Source organism: Daktulosphaira vitifoliae, unplaced genomic scaffold (genome assembly GCF_025091365.1).
Source record: "Daktulosphaira vitifoliae isolate Bord-2020 unplaced genomic scaffold, ASM2509136v1 Scaffold_1, whole genome shotgun sequence".
Lineage (NCBI taxonomy): Eukaryota > Metazoa > Arthropoda > Insecta > Hemiptera > Phylloxeridae > Daktulosphaira > Daktulosphaira vitifoliae.
The window spans coordinates 29,356,164-29,376,103 of NW_026099572.1; the positions used below are offsets into that span (position 1 = coordinate 29,356,164).

A 19,940-nucleotide genomic window follows, 5' to 3' on the forward strand; every position below is an offset into this window, starting at 1 on the left:
TTGACGAACCAAAGAGTTCTACGATTGTCACGTACAAAGCACACGGTTGTTTTTCAAACGACAGTGTGTGCATCAATGGCTACCGGGTTTTATGCACAAGTCACAACGTGTACACATAATATATGACATTTTTTAGGGCAATGATAGAGGATTCGACTTCTTCGGGTATCACCAAAATTATTCTTCTAGTAACCCATCAATTGGATGCCACAAAAATAAGGCCAATGAAGATCGTGAAGTGATAACACAGTACACTTTTTTTTAATTAAGTAGGTTATATGCATAGGTAAATCTAAAATACAAGTCATGGATTCAATAATAGTTTTCTATATAATATAAATTTATACTACATCAATAGCTGTAGTATAACTTTTAAATACAATACTTTATGTTTCATTATAATAATCTTAGATAATTTTAGTTAATAATACAATACTCTCTCTATATATAATAAACATTAATAGGTTTCTGTAATATAATCACAATGTCCATTACAATTTCGCAACACTAAACAAGTTTCTTTTCATATGATATGGTATGTATCAAGTTTGTACATACCTATCAATGTGATAACATTTTTAATCTATAATAAAATTTTGAAAGTACATAATTCAATATTGAACACAATATCGCAACAAGAACTGGACGTTTGGTACAATTTTGAGGATTTCACATAAATACACCACACTGCGATTAGGATCAATATAAAGTATAATTATTAATACTAATGTCATAAAAATAATAAACGAATAAAGTAAAAAAGAAAAATAGTTGATTGTAATTATATGTATATAAAAATAATTATATCTAGTAAGTTATTACGGAATAAAACACATGCGTTTTATTTATTACAATTATTATTAAGTGCCAGATAATTTTATACTTAGTGTGAATTTTATTTTTATAATAATAATAATAATATAGTTTTTATATTTTAATTAATGGAAAATTATAAAAGGAATGTTATTCTTTATTTATCTTTTTTTATTGAACTTTGGAACGAAAATTTACACATTATGTACCGTACGAGTAAAATGTATACAAGAATACCATTTTTCTGATTTGTTCAATCATATAATTTAATTTATAATTTTACCCCCAGTTATGCTTTTCCATTATTCAAAAATTAGGTAATAATAATTAAGTATAAGTAATAAACATTGACCGATGGTAGAAAAAATAGAACTAACACACGTTTGAGAACTGTTAAGCCGATATTTTATAAACATAATAATTTATAATTACAAGGATTAAATTTAATTCTTTAGAAGGTAATCTTTTAACGTTAAAAATATTAACACCTTTTATTTAAATTTTTTTTTCAATTAATAAATCTATCGAAATGGTCAAACAGTGCAATGGAGATGGTACACTATCGTAAATTAAGAGAGATTTGAAAACTCTATCTATTGATAATTTTAGTTAGCAACTTAATATTATAAAAGTAATACCAGGTGCTTTTGGTTAAAGAACACACATTTTATGTAATATATTTAGATAATAGTGTGAGACAGAAGGAACCATAACTTAATAAATAAATGCAAAAATATAAAAAAAAGTAACTTTTTAATATCTTGAGCTTTTATGCAACGTCTCCGTTGGCATGTGTTAAGTTGAATGTATTGAAGTGTATTTTGTTATCGGAGTGGTAAGCAAAACCATCCCCTAGATGGAGGTCTGCCGCCGTTATCTGGGGGTGAATCAATCGTCGTTGAGCAGGGGCAGTCGGCTTCGTGGTGATACTGAAAGAGATGATGCGCCGAAAAATCATCGACGCACTCGTCCTCGTGTCAAACACAATCTTCTTGTGACATCAGCAAAGGGTTCACATACTCGAATCCTTCGAATTCAGACTGGTCGATTTTTTCAATTACACGACTAAAGACAAAAATTAATAGTGTAATGAATTGACGGTTATTTTTAATACATAAATCATATAAATAAATAATATTTTTATTATTTAATATTAATATGGCTCGTGGAAAACATGAATTATTCGCTATGTATTGAACGGTACAAATTTTAATGAAAACCATAATATTTTTTATTATTTATCCAATACTTTTTTGTATCCCGGGGTAGTAATTTATATTTTCAATTACCGTCATGATTAACTTTGTTCAGGATTTTGGAGACCGGACGAGTTGTTAGATTCTTTGGGCGTAGATAATACCAGCATTAAATTTCAACGTTCCCCTCAAAAGATAGAAGCTTGCCGGTAATCAAAAACTGCAGCCCCGAGTCTTTTTTCCGACGTTTTCCATTGTCGGATCGCGCGAATGGAGTGCCCTTAATCGGGGGTTCGTAGATGGGTCGTAAAATTTCGGGCGTTTTTAAGGTAATGCCCGGTCGTAAAAATCCGCTCATCTACTTCATCTAAGTAGTAATAACAAGGGGGGCTGTACTTCTGTTGACGATTTTAGTGCAACGGGTAGTCTTTGGCCTTCACAAAGGTTTTTACGACTATTTTTTTCTACGTTCTTTCCGAGGCCGTTCAATTGAGTATACATGCTTACAGTACAACCGTCACATGGCCATCGTAAAAACACACACACACACAAAAAAAAAAAAGATTTTCCGTTGCTGTTTGATGATATTCGTAACAGTAGACTTTACTATTACCGGGTAATAAAACGTCAAACCCTACAAAAGGATTTTAGAGTATAATTTTAAAATTAATTTATTTCCTAGATTAGTTCTTAGAAATGTGATTACAGTTGCCAATCTAAAGGTCTACGTCATAAGATAACTCATACAGATATTATAGACTGCGAGAGTAAAAAAAATTATTTTTTTAATTCAGAGCATAAAACAAAACAACGCTTTTTTATAACATATATGATTCTGGATAATAAGGTTCGTGATCGTTTATTCTAAGCAAATTCTACCGCGGTGATCGAAGATTATTTTTAGCGAACTGTGCGGCTGCTGCAAATATTTGCGGATAATCTGTCAGGTTTTGGCTAAAAGCCGCGGGAACCAAGTTCACTCATGACACATCCACACACATTAGAATATATAAATATATCAACAAGAAAAAAAATTGCAGTATAATACTCATAACAATGAAACGATACACTCGAAAATAGTCAAATATTTTTATTGTTCTACATATTTCTTGTTTCATACTCTTTCTCGGTACATTTTTTACTGTTCGCATGTGTTTTAAAAGCGCCCCCGGGACTCGCCTCTATAAATAACAGCGCCAGACGCTTTGCAACGTGCGTATGTCTCGCAAGAAAATATAGAGAAAAGTAAAGAATACGTGGCAATAAATAAAAAACACACATAACAATTTCGAAAAGATATTTCGTAGCGAAATAATAAATCTCGTATTTAATTTCACAGACGAAATTTAATCAGTCTCTGAAAGTCGCCTCGGTACGTTCTATGGGTATTTCACATCAATATGCTAATATTTAGATGCTAAATGAGCCGTGGACAAAACTGTTAGAGGGTCCAGTGATGAACGGGTAAAGAAGACGGCAGAACTGGAGACGGTGACGAGAGAAAAAAAAAAGACACCACGATAATGAACCGAGAGGTGTCAAACGCGCGAAGGGAACATGTGATCTCACGCCCCGGGGACGCGTCTAATGGAAACGGACAGCAGTAATAGTACAGTATTTTACAATAGCACTGGAGAAATTTGAATAATTGCGCGTGTCCTGACAAATTACACGACGTGTCCCTTTGACCTCCGAGTAACCGTTAGATACTGTATAATATTGACACACTGCTTGGGCGGTCGCTTTTCAATTTGTAATTTAAAAACCGTAAATATGTCAAAACGGTAACACTGGTGAATAATGTCATGGAAAATAATCGAGGGCATTGCCTTACGATTATACACTTAAATACAACTCTTTTATCGCTATTTTTCAGGACCGCTTTGTTCAAACAATTCTCAAATAAATTTATTTTCATTATTAATAACGTCGATGTAATGTAAACTATTATATTAATTATTTGTACTCGATAAATGAATAGAAAAAGTCATCCCTCTTGTAAATAATTGCAGCCCGGAGACATAGATGATATCGACGTCCGGTTATAACTAGTACTATCTCGTATAGTTAACTCATTTTAATGAGTAAGATCGGTATTAATTACTCTGGAAATATGTATTTTTTATTACACAGTCGTAAAAAAAGTTTTCAAGAGAAACTATGATGGTTTATAGTTTAGTGACTTTATGGTTTTTTAGATCATAAAATGCGACTAATGTACATTGAAAAATAGAATTAAAAATATTTTAAATTATAAGAGAAAAAGATAACATTTTTTTCTAAAGAATCGATCGTCTAAGGGCAAATGACTTACTATGGTTCATACGTCATATTTTTTTAATGCTAATTTAATAAACCGTTGGAAAAATTTTAACGAATGCTCTAGAATTTTACAAGTAAAACATTTTCAAGCAATAATTTCTTAAAAACATCAATCATATAAATTGTAATTTTCGTTATTGCAATTTCATGAGAATTTATCAGGTCGTGTTGGGTAATTATTCATTGTTTTAAACAACAGATGTCTTTTTACTCAAATAATTAACAAAAATAAATTCTACTAAAAAACACCACACTTTCAACATTTTGTGATAAAGCCGATTTTGGGGGGAATATGTCTATGGGTCACTGCCACCGTTATTAAAATCCATTCGGAACCATTTCATCGTTTATATGCAAATGTCACAGACCACAAATATCATAATGGAAAATGTTTTGAATTCAATTCGACAGGGTTAAATATATTATCAAATAATATTTAATATATTAACAAAAAAACCACGAAACTTTGAAATTAATAGCAACTGAAAGTGATAAATTAACGTAAGATATTTTACAATTGTATAATTTATCATCTGTAAGAGGCTGAATCTGTAGATACTCGCCAACTATCAAATAAAAATATATTTATTTTTAATATTAGGCAGGAAAAACAATTTTCGAGGCCTTGATTATCTCGACGAATGAAAAGATTTTTACTGTGATGGGTTTTTAGAATTCGATCAATCCAAAGTTGGAATAGGACAACATATTATTCAGACGTACGTAATGTGTATTCTCGTTGCATAACGTACGGTAGTTGGCATTCGTCCCGAGATGTTTAGGTTAACTTACTAGAATATTAAACAGAAAAAATGTTGGCAATAGAAATTATATTCATTTTTCATAGTTGAAATGCATTAGGATAATAATATAACCGTCAGTGTTGTAACAGATCGAAATTGACTAATGATCGTTTTTGACGACTGCAAATTGGCCACGTGGTGTGGGCCTACCGGACAGCAGTGAGATATGTGTAATTTATTATGTTTTTAAGCGCGTCATACGCTAATACCGATTGTCAGCATCACGCGATCGCAAATGTGCACATTTTTATCTATTTGATCAGATAATCTCAGTGCTAAAAATACGATATTATGTAGATAAATTGTTTTGCTAGTCTCCAGCCGCATTACCGGATGTACTTATGCAGCATTTATGTGTTTTATTGCGCGTGACCAACTGTGCTTATTTATTGTTAGGCTTCTTATGTTTTTGCACGCGTTGTTAGAAATACGGTGATAATCCGGTTACTAACGCCACCACAACAAAAGCCACACACACACATTACTGATAAAATTTATCGGGTAATAATATGATTCAGGAAGACGAGGCGTTCAAAAAAAAAGAAGGTTACAATTGCGGAATAATAATTTTGAAAATTCTTATGTTTAAAAGTGAAAAGTTACACACAATTAAACTTTTGGTTCAATATTTCAAATGATCCTTAAATTACTCGTGGAAACAATTTCAATATGAACGGGCGAAAATAACTTTTCTTTTTGTTATAAACGTCAATAAAAAAAAATATATATATTGTTTTCTTTATTGGCGCAGCGAGATTATTAGCAAAGTGGTCGATTTTTTAGGCAACTGAATAAATCAATTCGAATAGGATTCCAAATCCTATGTTCTCTTAAAAATATTCTGATTGTTTTATACCCATATGCCGTATAAGCTGGTTGAGTGTAAGCTGCTTGTACCGTAAATTGTCACGAAATGTAAACACAACTAGGCTATATTTTTCTATTGGAAAACAACGTCATATATTAAGGATTGCACGATGTATTTTTATTATAAACTGCAAGGTGTTTCTTTTAATACAAATAATGGACTACTAGGATAAAGAAAGAGAACAAAAAGCTTAATATCGTCGTAAACCACGTCTACGAGTAGTTGTCGAAGGAAACAAAAAACATTATGTAATTCGTTCATTATAATAACGAACCACGTCGTATATTAAGTACGTGGAAACGAGGAGGCGTATGGGTATTTTTTTCTTTTTCAGGCGGCAGCAATAGCAGCAGCTTGACCTCGGTGACCGGCAGTTTAGAAACCCGTCGAGTTGCAGCTGATCTTTTCCGGACGTAGAGGGTAGCAATTAATACACAGGAAACGGAACGTAGATGTGTGAAAAGGAGCCACAGGGATTCTGCGAGGACAAATAGTTTTTTTTATAATAATTCCTTGTTAAAACAATGCCTGGCGAGGACCGGTAGTCGTGTGCTCTTTAGAGGACAAGGAACGTTTGTTATTATTGTGCTCTCGTTTAGAACCCTTCGTCAGGTAAGAAATAGTCGATTTAAATATACCAGGGTCACCCGTTGTTATTATAATAATGATTCTTTTGTAAGGCAAATACACGTTTAAAAGCGTCCCAGATTATTGCAATTGCATTCAGTAGAGCTTGACGATTATTATGGAAAAAGGTTTAGTTAATCGTTGTGGAATGAAAAATCTTGAAAAGGGCATTATGACGAACAGTATTAATTCTTTTAGTAAATACACTATTTTTAGAAAGATTTTTAATTCATTTCAAATACATAATAAAAAAAAAACATAAAATGGTTACAATGGAAATAATTAATTTTTAAAAATACGAACCATTTGATAACAGATAGTTTCAGTAAGAAATCACATTGAATAAATAATGTTAGATTAATATTGAAAACTAATTATAGTACAAAAAAAAGATCAACTTTATTTTTTTATTATTTCATGTAACTAATAAAAATTATCGAATAGAATGTATAAAAAAAAAATAAGTATTGAATGATAGAAAAATTAATTTATTATTATTTTTATTAATCATTTTATTTTATTTCTTTCTCCTTTTTTCTTTCGGAACAAATTTTTTATTGTTATAGTATGCCTTACCATACCAACATTCTTTCATTATGTTAGGACATTTTCCTACAGTTTTTATATTAAACGTTAATGAAAATTTGTATTGATCAATTAAATTCTAAAACAACTTTAAATGTATGGTTATTTATTTTAAATTCTATATTATAGTATTCATATCAACTTATTACCTTTAACTTCATAACACAATTTTATTAATATTGTAGATGACAAAGATAGTGTTAAAATTGAAATATTATTAAAATATTGTGATAACCTTGGACAAAAATGTAAACTATACCCTATACAGTTCACTATTTACTATTTTTGAGTTTTAATCATTTAATTAATTAATTATATGTTAACTATATTTCTGTTAAATTGCTTCTGGAGTAGTACTTTTCCTGTACAACACATATCGTGCTCGTCATAGCCGAGTACCTCTATGGGAATCAGTGGCCTACCTATAAGGACAGCTCGGAGCGCATAACACACAGTAGGTGAGTGAGGCCCGCAAAGCACCGGGTCTGGGGCGGAGACCTATCTAGACAAAGCCTAGTAATAAATATTTTAAATATGAGAAGCGATCTCCACTTACTTTATGGTAACTATTTAATTTTTATCATAAATCTGTTAAATATAATAATTAAAACTTAAAGAAAATATTAAGTACTTACAGGTCATCAGGTGTGAGGTGAACTGGCTCATCTGTAAATTCTGGTGGAAAGTTTGCAAGATCGCGGTCAGAATCTAGTCTTGGCTTATAAGGTGGGCTAACTTGTTTTTGTTCCAGCTGAAAGTTTAAATTAATAACAAATTCAATAGATTTATTATGCTTATAAAAATTTATTAAATGTTAAATTTTACATAAAAAATGTAAAGGTGAGCACAATTAAACTGTTATTAAGAGTAAATTAATAAAAATAGACATATTTTAACTTTAAAAGGTAGTTAGCTAATATTTTTTTATTATTAATTATTTCATAAAATTATTCAGTTGACGCAATATAATCACTATTTAAAGTGGAAATATCTATATTGTTATAACTTACTCACAGTATCAATTACCCTGCTCTCCTCTACTATAATTTTAATAAATATATTAACATACCATTTCCCAATCTATAGATTTAAAAAATGGGTGAGTTATAATATCATAAAATCCTGTTTCACGGTTGCAACCTAGACGATCAACAGGATTTTTATTTAAAAATCCTTTTAAAACTGAAGCTGCTTTTACAGAGAGTGATCTTGGAATACGGATAGTTTTTTCCAGAATAACTAAAATATGTTAATAAAAATAATAATATACAAAATAAAAAACATATTTTTTAGCTTTATCTAAAGATTATTTATTTTTCAAAAAGTATTACATTTTAAATTTACATAAAAATATTTTTCATTTTGATTGTTATTTATTTTATGGTAAAAAATATTTTTACATATTGTAAGAGGATAATATAAAATAATAAAAATAGTTACCTTGGAATAAATAATCTTCAGTATTTTGGTCTGGATTTTCAGAGGCTCCAGCTATATCAAATGGACTTCTTCCAGCTAACATTTCATATAAGAGAACACCCAAGGCCCACCAATCGACACTGAAATATTTTCAATAATATAAAATAAACTACAATAAGTAATGTAATAAAAATAAAGTTATTTTTTCTAAATTTTATTTTATAAGAAGATAAATTTTAGTATTACATATTTATGTTATCTTCTTATATAATAGAACAAGAAAAAATCGTTTTTCTGGGAAAATTACTTAGCAAGATCATATTTTTTCATTTTTTTTTCAACGAAAGTACTCGGTCACGAGACACCGGGAAAATTATTGGCGAATGTCGGAAAATTTTTCCGTTCGCCCCCGAGAGTTTTAGAATTTTGATTGAATATTAATTCAAACAAAACGGCAGAACAGTGTGAGCGTGACATAGTTGGGACTAGTATAGATAATATCTGACTGTGATTAAAATCACTATCATAAGAAACGCTTCGATACAAATTTGTAGATAGTGTTTAATTTTAAGAAATTGGTGGGTTATTCAAAAGCAAAATTCTAACTCAAAAAGAATTAAGGAAAAATTGCAAAAAAATCATTACCACAGGCAATGATATATATAACAATAAACATGATTTAATAAATCAACAAAATTGTATAATTAACATATTTAAAAGAAATCGATAGAAAGTATCTTAATATAAAAGTAAGCTTAATAAACTAAACATATATTAAAATAATAAATATAATATCAAAAAAAAAGATAGTTAATAAACTAAAACAATCAATTCATATATGACAACAATCACATATATTAATTATAAATTGAATAGAAAATGAAATCGTCATAAAAATACATATTTTACAAATTAAGGGTCACAATAAACATATGCGTAGAAATGAGTCAATGCCTATATTAAAAACATGCGCGTGGACTTTTTCCTTGTGCTATTTTATAATAAGGTAATAGGACGTGTACATGTATTATTGACATACAGAAAAATAATTATTTTTCGTTCAAATTTGATGAATTTCAAACCCTCATAGCAGCCAAAGTTTTGTTTGGATTTCGGATTTTAAGCGCTCCTCGGCACGTGTGCAAATTGCCTTGATATAATTGCGAATAAAAAAAAAGGTCGTAAAACGGTGTAAAATGAACGGATTGAATTGATTTTTTTATCATATCTCAGAAATGTTATTGGGCGGGTCTGGTGAAAATTTCAAACCTTAGGTCGTAAAACGTTGGTGTCAGCGAGCGTTTTTCTCGAAAACGGTCGAAATTTTAAAACGCGAGCGGACAAGCGGTAAAAATTTTCCAACCTTCGCCAATAATTTTCCCAGAGTCTAGTGATTGAGTACTTTCGTTGAAAAAAAAAATTTGAAAATCCGAACATGCTAAGTAATTTTCTTAGAAAAGCGTTTTTTTTCTTTGTTCTATTATATAATAAGATTGTTTGTACTTTTGCTTTACAATGAACTTATTGTTCAATTGTACTTTTTTCGCCTTTAACTTTTTTTTTATGTCCATGCAGAGTTTGCATTTGCGCATTGCACTATAATTTGTATATTTTATCAAGGAATGTTACATTATATTTATATAAGTTATATATAAATTTCAGAATGATTATAAATAAAATCCTAAGTAAAAAAAATTAATTACCTTCCTAAAATAATTTCGAATACTTCATTAACAAACGTAAACCTTATACTCAATACATTTTACTATATTCTCTTTTTGAATTTTCCTCATTTTAATAATTAATTTTTTAATATATTTTTGTTGCACTGATTGTGATGTAATATTTTTCCTGTAAAACACTTATGGTGCCCGTCGTAGCCAATACTCATAACGGCCTACCTACGAGAATGACCTAAAGAGGCTTACGCATTGAAGGTGAAGCCTAGTATATTAATAATATCGTTATGGCTAACTCAGAAGCATTAAAAAAAAAATACAATGCACGGCTATATTATTATTTATTATACAGAATATTCAGTAAGTAAGGTAACAGATCAATTATTTTGAAAACAATAAGCAAAATAGAAACCACTTTCCTTACTTAGTGAACAACTTATATAGTATTTTATCAACCACTCTGATTGTTAATTAATTAAAAAATAATAAAATTAGTTTTTAGTTACTTTTTTAGATTACCTTTTTTTACTGTGTAAGAATTTTTTAAGTTACAATTTCAAAATTTGATGGTAAAAATTAAAATTAAAAAATTATATTCTATTATTATATGTAATTAACTAAACTTGATTGTTATTATTTTGTATGAGGTATCTAATAGAAAAGTTTAGGAAAAAGAAGAAAAACTGTGTATGGTATTTATGGACTTGGAGAAAGCATATGATAGAGTACCTAGAGAGGTTTTTCAGTGGGCATTAATGAGAAAAGGAGTCCCGAAAAGGTACATTAGTATAATAGAAGATTTGTATGATGGCACTTGTACCAGGGTAAAAAACGTAGGAGGAGTAACAGAAGGTTTTCGGGTAAGAGTAGGAGTGCATCAGGGTTTAGCTTTAAGCCCTTACTTATTTTCTATAGTGATGGATGAAATTACTAGAGAAATACAAGGAGAGGTGCCGTGGTGCATGTTGTTTACTGACGATATAGTGTTAATAGGAGAAAATAGGGAGGAAATTAATCAAAGGCTAAAGGTGTGGAGATCAGCTCTTGAAAAGGGTTTAAAAATAAGCAGGAGTAAGACAGAGTATATAGAGTACGAGTTTGATAAAGGAGAACATGAGGTAGATGAGGAAGTAATTGGAGAGTTGGAAAATTTTAAGTATTTAGGATCAGTTGTGCAAAAGAATGGTTGTATTGACGAGGATGTAAGACACAGGATTAAGTGCAGGTGGTTGAAGTGGAGAGAAGAGTCTGATGACTTATGTGTACTCTCTTTTAATATTACTCTTATATGTACAGTATTCTATAGTTAACTATAGTTCATAAACTATAGTTTTATAAAAAAAATTGGCCCTATTTTGGTAATTTGGGTAAAGTTAGATTTGGTTCTTTCTTCTTAAAATTGCATCAAATTTGTTTTTTAATTAGAAACTTATATGTTTAACAAACTTAGTATTATGACAATGACCCAACTGTTTAGTCAGATCATTAGATGTCTTAGTACTTAGAAGAAAAAAAAATTAAAACGAAATCTTAATTGTATTAAAAATTATAAGAGCTGTAAGTTAGATCTGATACATCTTGTAGGATTCCATTTAAAAAATATAAATTGATATAATTTCAGATGCTTAAAGAGAGCTCGAGACCAAAATTTGTATGAAAAATTATAAAATTTAGAATACCATTAACTTCTGAAAACAAAAAATTATTGTTTGTTTTATATTTCGAAACTTAATAAATGAGTCACCTTATATATGTTATAATAATTATAGAATAAATAAAAATAACACACACACACACATATATATATATATATATATATATTACCATGATTGATAATTTTAATAAAAAATAAATTAATGTAACCCAAACTTATTTCATTATTTTTTACTTGCAAAATTTTGATTACATAAAATTACAAATATAGAAAAATACATTTACCTATAGCCATTAAAAATATATATTCAATCTATAAATACATTTGTTTATATACTTTAATTTAAATCATTTTTTTTTTTAAGATATTAAATTAATTTTATTTTTATAAAAATATGACATGGTCTAATAGAAATTTTTTTTTAAAAGGTAATGAATATGGAGAGCACATTACATAGTTCAAATAAATTTTTCAAGTTTTATTTATAGAGCAAAAGCAAAAATTTCAGTGACACCAATACAAAAAATAATATATTTTTATAAATTTCTATGAATGCTTTAGTGTTTAAAAATAAAATTACCTGAAACCATAATCTTCTCCTCTTAAAATTTCAGGAGCAATATAGTTAGGAGTACCACAGAATGTACATGTAGTGTCACCTGCTCTTATTCCTTCCTTACACATACCATAATCAGTTAATTTAATATGCCCTTCATGATCAAGCAATACATTATCCAACTTTAAATCACGGTATATTATACCTAGAATATAATTAAATATTTAAATATTATTTATTTAAAACATAAATGATACAAATACATACAAAAATATATATACTTCTTTTTACTATAAACCTAAACCTATTGAACCATTTATTACTTTGGTAAATGGTAGTGAGAAATGAAATAAAATAAAACGTTTTGTAACAGTAAAATCTGTAATGTTTACAATTACTGACTAATATCACTAAAATAATAATTCTAAAAAAATTTTAGTTATAGATTCAACATTATCAGAAATTATTTTTATTAAACATCCTTAGGCATGTATAATTTATTATTTGCAAATTTTAATTTTTGAACTTTTTGTACTTTTAAACATAGCTCATAGTTTTTAAGAAATATCAAATTTACCTTTTGTATGCAAAAAATTTAGGGCCAAACTAATTTCTGCAGCATAAAATCTAGCATGTTCTTCTGGCAATCGACGTTGTCGTTGCATGTGAAACATAAGATCACCACCTCTGACAAACTCAATTACAAAAAATAATCTACTAGCAGTTTGAAAACATGAATGTAATCCAACTAAAAATGGATGGTTAGAAGCTGTTTCAAAAACATGTTTTTCTGTCTGCACCCAATCAATGTCCTTAAAAATGTTGATTTACAATTTAATGCTAATTTTTTTAAATTGTAACAATTCAAATTAAGTTAATACCTCATCATCAGTTACAAGTGCTTTTTTAATAACTTTCATAGCATAAATACATTTAGTTTTTTTAAGTTCAACCATTAATACTTTTGCATAACTTCCACGGCCAATTACTCTTATTAGCTCAAAGTCAGCAATGGAATATTGACGTGATACTCCTTCATCATCCCCTAAATAAATAGATTATTATGTATACTTTTTAAAATACATACAAAATAACTATAAAAATAAATCTTATAATATACATTAAAAAAATTATTTATAATTGAATTGCTTTACCTTTAGCTAAAGGATCTTCAATAGGAACAGAATCAGCGGATTGATCTATAACAGAATTTTGGTCAGAGTAATCTTTTAGATCTGGCAAAGCTGTATCAGAACTTTGAGTACCTAGATAATGAAATAAAAAAATTATCATTTTGGTTAAAATAAAATAAAATAATTTGTTTAATATACTTAGAGTAGTTTGTGAGTCTCCATTTGTATCTTCATTTATTATTGGATCATTGGTACATGTCTTTTTACCAAGTTTATGACATTTTTTATGAATTAGCAGTTTACATTGAATACACTTAAATCCTTGACGTCCCAGACCCCAAATACGATCATGACAATAAGCACAAAATGCCCGCTACAAAAAAAAATATATATCTATATATATAAATACTCATTTTTACAACTCAAATACTTTAAGTATAAGATTATACCTATTTAAATAAATTGGAATAAATCTACAGTTTATTTTGGCTAAATAAAAATAAACATAAATTTAACTTTATAAGTCTCTTAGATTTTTAGGCATGAGATGTTATTTATAAACTAATAATTAAGTATATAAACATTAGTTTTGAGATTTATTTTCTTTAATATCATAAAGGAATAATGCTCAAATAACAAAAAAAGAAAAATGAATAAAGGCCTAGAGGAAGACGTGGTAAAAAATTGATTAATGTGGTGGAAGAAAATCTAAAAATTTTGTGAGAGGAGAACTGGAGAAGATAGAGAAGGGTGTCAAGGAGTAGTAATGTTAGCAGAAACTCTTAGAGAATAAACATGCCAAGAGAAGAAAAAGAGTATTATTAGGGCCGCCAATGGTTTTAAGCAAGCAGCATTCATGAAGTACAAATACAATAAAATTTTCTTTCCTTAATATAAGTTGAGTAATTTCTTAAACTCATTTATGTGAGTAAATGACTAATCAACTTTTGGATATAAGCAATAGTATGTATAATATATTGTTTTAAAGTTATTTGTATCAAAATCCATAAAAAGATAGTCCATAAAATATATTTTCTTAAACATTATTACAATAGTTTTTAAAATTTAAGAATTTTAATAAATTCAAATAAATAAATGAATATTTTTAGTAGAAGTAAAAAACCTATTATTACCTCATAAGATTATATTAAAACTCCTTATTTAATTTATCAATCACTTAATATGTATTGAACAATAAAATTAAAGATAGGTAAAAAGATAAACAAAAAATTTCACATTTTAATTCAACAATAAATTAGATTGATAAAAGAGAATTAAAACTTTATTTTTCAGGCTCAAAAATATAAACTAATATTTTTAAGTACAAACCCTATTAAACCGTTTAGCTTGAAAAATATGGCCATTGACTCGATAAAGTTTTCTCCATCTCCTAGCACCTCTTCGGTAAATGCTACCTAAAATAGAATAAAATTTACATAACTCTAATATTTTATTAATTTGTAATTAAAATACTAACGATCTTCTCCTTGACAAGGCATTCCAGGTGCTGGTGGCACATTAGGAAAAACTAAATAAACAAATAGTTCATAAATTAAGCACTAAATATTTTTTCAATAATATTATTAAACGTAATGATAAATTATTCAATGTTAATATTTAATGATTATAAGAGTAATGAAAATTTTTTTTTATCATCTATAAAATTGTGACAATACATCATCATACCATTTCAAAAACAATACATTTATTTTTCTTGTAGTAATGTAAAAACATTGTATTATAATAATAACAATGGCATCAATAATGGATAGGAAAGTAGGACAATGCTCTCCATCTAATTTTATTACCAAGTGATTTTTTTGTCTATGAATATTATTTATTATGAGATAAATAAATAAATTATTTGTTCATTCATTTTTTCATCAACCATAATAAACTAAACATAGATTATTTTTATCTAAAACAACATTATTATCTGATTTTTGATCACAAGTATTTAAACTACTATGGTTAAAACAGTTTAAGTTAGATCATAAATTCTGACCATAATATTATATCCTTAATAGTTATTTGATAACTTTAATCACATTAACAAAAATTTAATTTAATGTCACGTTACAATGAATGCAATAAATATAGTGCTGTTTTTGTTATATTTTTATAAATTGTTGTTAACAATTAAAAGTTCTATTATATTTTAAAAATTTTATTTCTTATACAGGGTGATTTTTTTATCATAACCCACTCAATTACTTACAGAATAATAATAATTAAAAATTTTTTTTTTATTATTATCTTTAGTTACACATTATTCTTGAATTATTAACTATGTAATACTTTTAAAGTTCATCCCTTATGCCTGGCAAGGGTGTCAACTTTGTTTTTTTAAATGGTAACACATATTTTGAATTTAATAAAATATTTGAGTTTTTAATTTAATAACAAATGTCATTTGAATTTTTAATATGACTTTATTCGTTTATTAGATATAAACATTTAAAGTTTCAATTTTTTGAGTTAATATACATGTATAATACACTAGGGATTAAAATTACAGGTAGCTAATTGGTTTTTTATGACATCGATATTAGCAGGTACAAAGCATTGTTATTATCAATTATGACTATCAATAGATATACATTCTGTATTGTCAGTTAGTGTATTTATAAACTCACAACAATGTGTCTTACTACCATTGATAATAACAATGCTTTGTACCTGCTAATATCGATGTCATAAAAAACCAATTAGCTACCTGTAATTTTAATCCCTAGTGTATTATACATGTATATTAACTCAAAAAATTGAAACTTTAAATGTTTATATCTAATAAACGAATAAAGTTATATTAAAAATTCAAATGACATTTGTTATTAAATTAAAAACTCAAACATTTTATAAAATTCAAAATATGTGTTACCATTTAAAAAAATAAAGTTGACACCCTTACCAGGCATAAGGGATGAACTTAAAAAGTATTACATAGTTAATAATTCAAGAATAATGTGTAACTAAAGATAGTAATAAAAAAAAAAATTTTAATTATTATTATTCTGTAAGTAATTGAGTGGGTTATGATAAAAAAATCACCCTGTATAGTACATTTTATGGATAAAAAGGTGAACATTACTTATATATGAATGAAAATTGTTATTTACTAACTAAAGTATTATTATAAATTTTTAATACTGTCAATTGTTTTTCGTGAAAACTAAAAAAAAAAAGAAGATAAAAGTAACATTTTTATTTTTTAGCAGTTATTTATTAAATGTTAAAAATTAAAAAAATTTATATAACTAAAATTATTATAATTTATTTTTTCTAAGATAAGTCTAAATATATAATTTTTCTTTAAGCTAAGCATTTCCATTAAATCAAGCAATATGACGAAAACATCAGATTTAAAAAAATATAGATATTTTAAAAGCATTAAAAATAATATTTGATTGAATTAATAATGAAATAAAATAATTTAATACAAGATATTTTTGTCACTAAACAATTTTTTCATGTCTAATTATAAATTTAAGGTTGCTGATCTTCCAAGCTTAAAATCCTAGATACACCTCTGAATAATAATCAATGTTTAATCATTTTATATACTAAATATATTATTTTTATAGATAGAAAATATTTAAATGAAAAAAAAATTATTTTATTATTTTATAATCAAATTTCTACAGTATAAATTATTTTAGCATAATTTTGAATAATAGAACACAAAATGCCTTTGCCTGGTTTATTTGCACAAGGCTATATATATTCTAGTTATAGCAATTATTTGGTAAAAAAATTATAATCTTATAACTAGCATAATATTTATATCGGCTATGAAATTATATTATTTAATATTATATACATGAAAAAAAATCAAAATACAATATTACATACAATAACTATAATAGTACAAAAATCATGCAAATTAAAACAAATTCTTACACTATATTACTAAGAATATATATATATATATATAGTATTAATCAACATCTCTTATAACTGGGGGCCCGGATATCAATGCATATTACATTTTTTTATGATTCTCTTAGATGATGCTCTCCAAAAAATAAAATTTGACATAGGTAATGTAAAATTCAAAAATAAAATTTATATATTACATTTTTGTCATTTTTTTGGTCACAATTACAAAACAGCTACTTTTAGTTTTTTCTTACTTAGAATGAGTACTCATTAAATTACAAGCAATTTAATACATAAAATTGGTATGTAATACAGATGAATAAGAAATTATATTGGTGAATATTTATTATGCATACTCCACCCATATTTCAACTTAATCTATGTATTAAAATGTTTGTATCTCATTAAGTTACAAACATTAGTAAATCCTAAAACTGTTATTGACACATTTAAATTTTTTGTAAAAAAGTCTCTAAAAATTGCTATTTTGAAATTTTGAAAGAAAAAATTATTAAATTATTTAAAAAAATAATAAGAACGCAAAAAAAAAAATAATAAATTATAATGAACTGATAATTATATAGGGTGCTCAGAGCCAGATGGGACTATCCCACATTTTTGAGAAAATTATTGCAATAATCATTATCTACTGCTATCTAGTGATGCGTGTATTAAAATAATTTGTTTTTAAAAAATTTAATAGATAGCGCCAAAAAACCATTTGGACCAAGCCATATAAAAATTAATTCTATGTCAGATTGGAAAATCCTTGATTTTTTTTTTAACAGCTGTTAAATTAGTGAATTATTTTATAGGATAACTACTATTTATTAGTGTAAAAGTATACACCTTAGTTTTTTCAATTGAAATTTTAATTTGTCATTCAAACTTCAATGATGTTTTTCTCAACTGTTATATCTAGAAGGATAGTCCACTCTGGCTCTGAACGCCTCATAATAAAAGTTATAATAATTGTAGTTAGATCTGTTCCACATGTAAAGACATGCTTTAAAAATTCAGCTGAATAGATATTATAAAATTAATATTTTATTTGTAATAAAGTACAAATTAGTATTTAAAATCTGCAATTTTTTTTAATATCTAATTTGACATCAAATGTTAATACCTGTGGCATAAACATGATCTTCATCATCAGATATTGAAGGTGATGGTGAAGGGTCATGTACATTGCATGGGTAATGTTGTACAATAGGATTTGATTGGTAACCAAAAAAATTTAAACTTTGACGGCTCGCCATTTTTGAACTATATGCTTCAGGTAAACTATGTGAAGTAAGTGGTCCATAAAGATTATGAGAAGGTGGGGTTCTTGGCCGAGAAGCAGATCCTTGTTGATTTAATAATAATGATAAAGAACCAGGTCCAGTGAACTCAATATTTCCAAGAGATGGTCGACGATAAAATATTGATGCATGATGATAATCATCATCTTCTATAGATCCAAAGCTACTTGTGCTGTGTAAAGGTTGGTGTATATAATATGAAGTCGATGGTGGAGCTGGTGTTGATATTGGTATATGGTGGTTATAATAAGCCAAAGTTGAAGATTGACGTTTTGGTGATTTACCACGGTCAGATACAGTTGATGCACTCCAATAGCCCCAAGCCATAGTTAATTATTTAGTCTTGCTTTAAATAATTAACTTAAGTTACTACTACTTATTTATTTACTAGTGATAAATTATATTAATTAAAACATTATAATTGAACAATCATCAGTCAAAGAAATAAGAATACTATCTAAATAAAATTAAAGAAAAGGAATAACATAATTTTACGATATCATAACTTTGACAATTAAAATTAAAAAATTGTATATTATAGTTTTATTTGAAGTTTAATAATGTTTAAATATATTAATAAATTTTTATATTTCAGAAAACATATGAAACTCTTGTTATCAGACTATAGTTGATATAATACACGCCCGGAATTCACAATTTTTTAGTGTTTATGTATTGATTTGTTCTAAATGAAATGAAAAATTTTTATTAGCTTTAAATTAACAAACGAGCAATAAAAAAAAATGTTTGATCTTGTAATTATGTATCACAAATTAAACTGTAAAAAGATAACTTATCAATAAATAATTTAATACATTAAGTAACAATAAAATACGACCATTTTTTACTAATATTATTTTACTACAATTAAAAAAACAAAAACTATTTAACTAAATAAATTCAACGAAGAAAATTTAAATAATAGTTTCGATCAAATCAACAAAAATTACAATTATAAAGTTTTGTTAACACAACATCATATGTATTTAACTTTAGGCTACTACAGCTATAAAAGTATTTCAGTTTGCAGTTAGGGTTCCACCCTAAAGTTTTACTACCAGAGCGCCGAATCCGTTAACAAAACCACATTTCCTCCCTTTTT

General features: G+C 27.2%; 1 protein-coding gene across 2 annotated transcripts in view; it reads right to left on the bottom strand.

The window, feature by feature from the left end:
• Window positions 1–311: 311 nt before the first annotated feature.
• The window catches only part of LOC126895164 (atypical protein kinase C), a 30,890-nt gene continuing 11,261 nt past the window's right edge, over window positions 312–19,940 (bottom strand). The window contains exons 1-12 of one of the 2 annotated variants that reach the window (XM_050666720.1): window positions 18,661–19,607; window positions 15,133–15,183; window positions 14,985–15,070; window positions 13,854–14,028; window positions 13,677–13,787; window positions 13,404–13,567; window positions 13,100–13,334; window positions 12,547–12,727; window positions 8,655–8,773; window positions 8,284–8,453; window positions 7,850–7,965; window positions 312–1,878 (exon numbers count right to left, since the gene is read on the bottom strand). In XM_050666720.1, coding sequence (XP_050522677.1) covers window positions 1,791–1,878; window positions 7,850–7,965; window positions 8,284–8,453; window positions 8,655–8,773; window positions 12,547–12,727; window positions 13,100–13,334; window positions 13,404–13,567; window positions 13,677–13,787; window positions 13,854–14,028; window positions 14,985–15,070; window positions 15,133–15,183; window positions 18,661–19,165 — 2,001 coding nt within the window. In that variant the 5' untranslated portion in view covers window positions 19,166–19,607 and the 3' untranslated portion in view covers window positions 312–1,790. Of the gene's footprint in view, window positions 1,879–7,849; window positions 7,966–8,283; window positions 8,454–8,654; window positions 8,774–12,546; window positions 12,728–13,099; window positions 13,335–13,403; window positions 13,568–13,676; window positions 13,788–13,853; window positions 14,029–14,984; window positions 15,071–15,132; window positions 15,184–18,660; window positions 19,608–19,940 lie in introns of those variants that run through there. The other variant, XM_050666721.1, reaches the window with a different exon arrangement.